The sequence below is a fragment of the Salvelinus sp. IW2-2015 genome, linkage group LG35, assembly GCF_002910315.2.
Source record: "Salvelinus sp. IW2-2015 linkage group LG35, ASM291031v2, whole genome shotgun sequence".
NCBI classification, from domain to species: Eukaryota; Metazoa; Chordata; class Actinopteri; order Salmoniformes; family Salmonidae; genus Salvelinus; species Salvelinus sp. IW2-2015.
The window spans coordinates 10,478,273-10,484,810 of NC_036874.1; the positions used below are offsets into that span (position 1 = coordinate 10,478,273).

At 42.8% G+C, this 6,538-nt stretch overlaps 1 protein-coding gene across 1 annotated transcript in view; it reads right to left on the minus strand.

Annotated features, from left to right (window-relative positions):
- vwde (von Willebrand factor D and EGF domains) overlaps positions 1-5,058 on the minus strand; it is a 44,462-nt gene extending 39,404 nt beyond the window's left edge. The window contains exon 1 of the mRNA XM_070437285.1: positions 4,089-5,058. Coding sequence (XP_070293386.1) covers positions 4,089-4,161 — 73 coding nt within the window. The 5' untranslated portion in view covers positions 4,162-5,058. The remainder of the gene's footprint in view (positions 1-4,088) is intronic.
- Positions 5,059-6,538: the final 1,480 nt, after the last annotated feature.

Below are 6,538 nucleotides of genomic sequence, written 5' to 3' on the forward strand. Positions count from 1 at the left end.
TTCCAGCAGCCTCCTAATCATCCCAATCTCCTTCATCACCATCTTCATCATCACCATCAACCCCTTCTTTCTCATCCTCAAACCCATCAACATGCGATCTATGGCACATTGTTGTCTACGAAAGATCAGCCCGCTCAGCCACCACCAGTGCCACAAATCTGGGCAGTATGCCCCCCACCAGGGTACATCTGTGTGGCTGCACCAGCACCAGCAGCTGCAACCAACATTACCATGGCACCTATTGACACAACAATGAACACTGGGAATCCAGTTGTCCCATTGGAGGAAGCTGCAGGAAGCCATGTGATGGAAGCTACTAAAAAGAAAGAGGAGGATGCAGAGCAGGGAAGAGGGGAGACGACAAAGAAAACGGCCATCATTGGAGAGGTTGGTGACAGTAGTGATGGCGTGAACAGTGAAAAGATAGAAGGTGAAAAGAGGGATGGAGAAAGAAGTGTAGAGGAGAGTAACCCTAGTCCTGTGAAGGAGGTGGTCCAATGTGCAAGGAGCGGTGCTGCAGATGGAGGTGGGGACAGAACAGGTTCAGACATTCCCTCATCCAGGAAGCAGAAAGGTAGCGTTAAGGAGGCTAAGTTAGGGGCGCAGCCTACCCCAAACGCTCCCCAACCTTCAAGGAGCCGTCTGGGTCATCAGATGATGCAGTCTGTTCAGGTTTTCCACAAACTTGGGGTAAAAGCCCAGACATCCAATCAGTCTAACCAGTCCATTCCCAATGAACAAATGACAGAAGAACAAGTAATTTTGATGGACCAGGACCTGCTAGACTTTGAGACGATTCATGTTACCATAGCAAACAGTAACTCCGCAGTGGTGGAAATAAGAATACGAGATGATGTAGATACCATTGGAGCATTCCAAGCTGAACATCCTTCGTCTGAAAAACCAACTGTCTTTGACAACCCAATAACACTTGACAACCTTTCACAGAAGTCTGCTAGCTCCACAACCAAGTCTGTCTCCCCATCCTGTCAGAGTAGGCAACCAACTTCAGCAGGGGGAACAATCCACAGCGACCCCACACACTCCCAACCCTTCGCACCACCCATTACCCAAAACCACCCCCCGTTCAAAGCCCCCAACCCTCACCCAAGGAGAAGGTACCGTGGTTCTCGCCATCAGTTTCCCAACACGTGTCATCACCCAACCCCTCCTGGGCAGTACGGGAGGTTACCCCCTCCTGATTCCCTCTACTTTCCCAGCCCGTGGCAGGCCTCGGTGCCCATCTCTCTGTGGCAGAGGGAGGAGAGGGAGGACATGAAGTGGAAGACCCAGCAGCAGAGAGAAAGGGTGTCCCGGATCACCAAACAAGGCTGGGACCACAACGTGTTCATCAACAGGGACCAGTACACTTTGGAGAAATACCTGAGTAGTCCCACAGTACCCATGCTGAAGGGCACCATGAGCGCCTGGAAAAAGCTAATGGAGATCTGGAATAAATGAATGGCATTTTTTTTGGTTTGCATGTGTTTAGTGTATCTTTCCGGAAACTATAGTGATGCACGGGGTATACTACAAAAGGTGGTAAAGACGGTTCACTTCTATGTTTTCTACACTGGCTGTCACTGTACTGTATGCAAGTTACAGACAGTCGTGTTTCACTAATTGAATGTGATTTACAGGGAAGTGTGATTGTCAAATCCACTATGCACAGTGAGGAGATCCACTCTGTATGTGATTGTCTTCTACTTCCCCTACATCTATGTTGTAATTTAATGTATCCAATGACAGTCCCAGCTGTGAGCAGTTAGAGTGGAAGTGTTTAGTATGAAAGGATCCGTTACCAAACATGGCGTCCCCAAACATGGCGTCTCTTTGGCTACGGAACTAAGCCGTAGCCAAAGCTAACAGCCTTATTATTTATAGGCTTCCAAGTCAAGTAGAGACACTTCAGCCTTGGCAGGATGTGACTGCTAATGTCCATATGGTCCATTTTAATATATGCCTTCACATGAGAGGTATCATAAAAGGGGGAAGGAATATGAGGTACTTGCTATTCAATGGCATGTGGTAAAAAAAACTGATGTGATCAGAATGTTGCTTACGATAAGTATGTTTAAAGCAGCTTCAAAGACAGTCCGACTTCTCAGTTTAGGGTGAAAAGTGTAATTGAAACAGGAGGGAAAGTATTTATTTGGAGCATACCGAAGCAAGACCCTCGGGTGTTGGACAGAATCTAAATGAAAGACATCCTCTTGAAACTTTGCTGAGAGGGAAAGTAGGCCTACTGCAAATACAGCTGTTCTGAAGCAGGAATGTTTGGTAGTTGCCACAGTAACACCAGCTGTGTTCACCTGAGTAACAATTCTGACATCACAGTCAGGTAATGGTGGAGCAACATTCTAAAAACATTCTAAAATGTGCTACTGATGCTCTTGATTTTATGTAGGTGTGTCCGTTATAATGTATCTGGCATAAGAGCAGAGGATAAAAATGAACTTTCAGTACAATTACCAACAACACTTATTACAACAAGATCATGGTAAGTGTGTTGTTTGAACATCTTTTAATAGCATAACCACAAAACCAAAAATGTTGAAACAATCAGAAATTGCTTCACAAAGAAAAAGTGTACTTAGTTTGTACTAGCATCAAATATGATTACTATTAATTGCAAGCCTAACAAAAATAGATGGTCATGATTTATCAAATATTTAATATAAAACTAATTTGATTGTCTTCTATATTCAGGACACCATTCAAAAATGGGCCTAGATTCTGCTGTTCTTGCAAACATTTCCACAGAGGCCTACACCTCTGGAGGTATCATCCAGCCATCTACTCCATTGATTGATTATGTCTACACTCCACACCTTCAGCACCTTCCGATGATGCCTATTGGACCAGCCTGGCCCTCACAGCCATACCACTGTGTTCCAACCATGGTGGGTGCTGCTATACCTCCCGTGTCTGTCGTTTATCCCAGCATCCCCTCTACGGTGATGAAAGGAGAGAAGGATAAAAGGCAACGAGCTGTTAGGTCGAGGGCACAAAGAGACCCTAACAGTTTCACTCAGAAATATAGGAGACTGATGACGGTGATGGGCAAGACTGGAACCAAAATTGACGACACCTCTTATACAAACTGTCAGAGATGGAACGCTACTGATATGTTGAATCTTCCAAGTCAGGCAACTGAGGCCAAAACAGAAGAGGTGGGTACCTCTGACAGAGACTTATATATGCTAATGGTTAATGAAGAGCAGAACAGCATGAGGGAAAATAAAGACGAAGACAAGATGAATAGAGAGAAAGATGGAGAGAAAACTCCAAAAGTGAGAGCTGTGGGACTTAAAAGCCAACATGAGATGAGCATGAGGCAGAGGTTTCACAGCCAAGTGAAAAGTCATAGCCCAACTAACTATGACACAGTGACGACAGTCGGACAAGTTGTTGCAGGTGACGACAGGATCTTTCAGAGCTACCCTATCATCGTTCACTCTCAGCAGCACCTGGTCAGTCCATCTCTCTTCCGCCAAAACGGTAACTCTTATAGTCAATGTCCCGAGATACCCTTCAGCACCATATCTCTGTCCGAGTGGGCGGCCCTCATGGACACTCGTCTCTTCCCAACTTGGCCGCAGGGGTCAAATGCTTGTGTGGTTGGAGAAGACACAGAGACAGGCTTGGCCCCTACTGTCTCCAATGACAGGTCAACAGACTGCCATAGCAATGAGAGTCGTAGGTATGTGCCCTTGGATGACAGCACCTTGATTGATGAACTTTACTATCAGTATGCACGCCACAGATTTACACCAGTCTTACCAGATGGACAGGACTAACGGAGAGAGCAGATACAAAATGTTTATCTGGCTCTAATAAATTATATATTTTCAGCATTAAAAACGGTATTGTCACCTTTTCTTCCATAGCTATGCTACATTTATCCCCCAGTTCATAATAGTAGGCTTACTGTGTTCATAATATTCATCGTAAACCATGTCCGTTGAAAAAAGACTGTTGAAACCCATTGGTAGGCTACAGGTAATTTTCGCACATCATTTTACGGTCTACATACAATTTAGTCCCAATTTGGCATTATCAATTAATAACATTGGCATATCACTTACCTGTTTGACAAAACATTGTATTAGGGAGTAAAATGAGGCAATACAAATGCTCCAAAACTATGTTACGTTTCATCGTTCACGAGCCAATGTGAAGCCTTCCAAAATGACCACTGACAGACCACGGTTTTACAAAGGTCCTTGGCTCCTCAAAAGGTATGCTCAGTTCAGCTGCCTTCGGTTTTCCAGTAGCCTAAAAAAAGAGTAGGGATAGGCAGAAATAAACGACAATCAACGACACCGCCGAGGGTCAAAGAAAGTCGTTTCTAAGAGGTTCGCAAGAGCTGATAAAAGCACTTCCCCGGCACACCGGACTGCGGCGCGTGAGCACAAACTCCAAAAGCAAAAGCAGCAACATATTAGGAGGAGCGTCCACGAACTTTATCTCGACCGAATCTACAGCGACGACTGTTTGGACAAGGACAAGTGACAAAAGGATTAAAGTCGGGGACTATCCAGTTGCATCAACAGGAAAGTGGTCGTCATCATGATTGTGGTCATTCATTCGCTTAGAACTGATGCAGCTTTCAATTTTGAGCAAATGTAAAAATGGTAGGCCTAAATCAATTATGAAATAAAAGTAGAATTTATGTTTTTTTGTTGTTTAAAATAATGGACTGTTATTACAATGTTTGTTCTTGGTACAATGTTATTAGTCATGATTGATTTTTCCTCTGGACTATAATTACCACCCAACAAACTGTGAACCCTACCCGAAACACATCATCATTTTGTCACCGTTGTTGCTGCTGAGTGGATGACGTTGAATACTATCATATTTACAAATGCATAATAAACAAAAACAACTATGGAAATTAATATTCACACTAAAATGTATGACAATACCATTAGTTGATTGAACCTGACTATCATTGACCGAGCTTGGCAGGTTATTCGCCTTCTAATTATTCTGCAGTATACAATAATTATACATTCCATACACCCATGTAGGACCAGAACAGTAAGGTTAAACTGAATTTACCACAGGCAAAGATGTGTACAGTCTATGATTTTTTCTCTCTCTCCCTAGTCATCTTAAAAATGTGTTGATTTCTCTCTATTTATCCAGCGACAATCTAGGCCATGGGTGTCAAACTCTGGCCCGCGGGCCAAATTTGGCCCGCGGGGTAATTATATTTGGCCCGCGAGACAATACCAAATTACTACTAGAGCTGGCCCGCCGGTATTATACAGCGCATTCACCGCTAATACTACGAATCCCATAATGCTCTGCTGTTGTTTTCGCGCGCCAATCAGGACAGGACCCAGAAACGCCCTCTCCTCTGTGACAGTAGTCATAGCAACATAGACGCTACAACTGTCAGCGCGCTATCCCTTCCCAAAAATGGCGAAAAGAAAGGCAGAAAACAGGAGCTTTCTGAACAAGTGGGAGGCAGAATATCTGTTTACATATGTAAAAGACAAACCTGTTTGTCTTGTTTGTGGAGTCAACGTGGCTGTAAGTAAGGAGTACAACATTAGACGACACTATGAAACGAAACACCATTGACAAATACAAGGACCTGGACATGACTCAAAGGAGCCAGAAAGTAGAGGAGATGAAAATAAGTTTGGTTTCACAACAGAATATGTTCAAAAAAGCCACATCACAAAGTGCTGGCTTGGGCACATCAGATTAGATCAGTGTGCAATAATTAACGTTTTCTTTGTGCACTTTTTCTTGCTACAAGGCATGGGCTTGAATGGTTGATTGATTTATTATCATTTTATTTGTAAAATTATTAGCCAGTGGAAAAAGTTTATTTTGGTATTTAAATCAGAAGGCTGCAAATAGAAAAGAGGCATACGATTTTTATTTACATTTTATTTATTTAATAAATGAATGCCATTGATGTGTTTTTTCATTTGAAATTCGATTTTGCATGTCTCCACTATTAAATTATATATTGTATGGTAATAAGCGATGCTTGTTCCATATTCAATGTTAAAGCAAAACTTGTTTGGGTCCATATTAAAAGGTTAATTTGTTCAATGTTGGCCCGCGACTTTGTTCAGGTTTTACATTTTGGCCCACTGGGTATTTGAGTTTGACACCCCTGATCTAGGCGATAATGATTTCCATTCACTATGCAGTCATGGTTTAGTCACTACTCCAATCCACTAAACCAGATGGTCATACTGTATCTTTCAGGAAAATGACTCAGCCAAAGAGTGAGATTTTGGATAGGCCAGATATCACGTAGGCCAAACAATTCAAACTGAGCGATCATTATCGGTTCAAATCCAAATACTATACGGTTGCACAATACACTTTCAAATTAAATGAGAATGGATAGATACCGTCTAAACAGATACCGTCATTTCATTTGAAAGTGTATTGTGCAACCGTATACCTTGCTTACTGCATTCCAAGATCTCTTTCAGTGTTTGGATTTGAACCGAAAATGATCGCTCAGTTTGAATTGTTTATACACAGATGTAGGATCTTAATT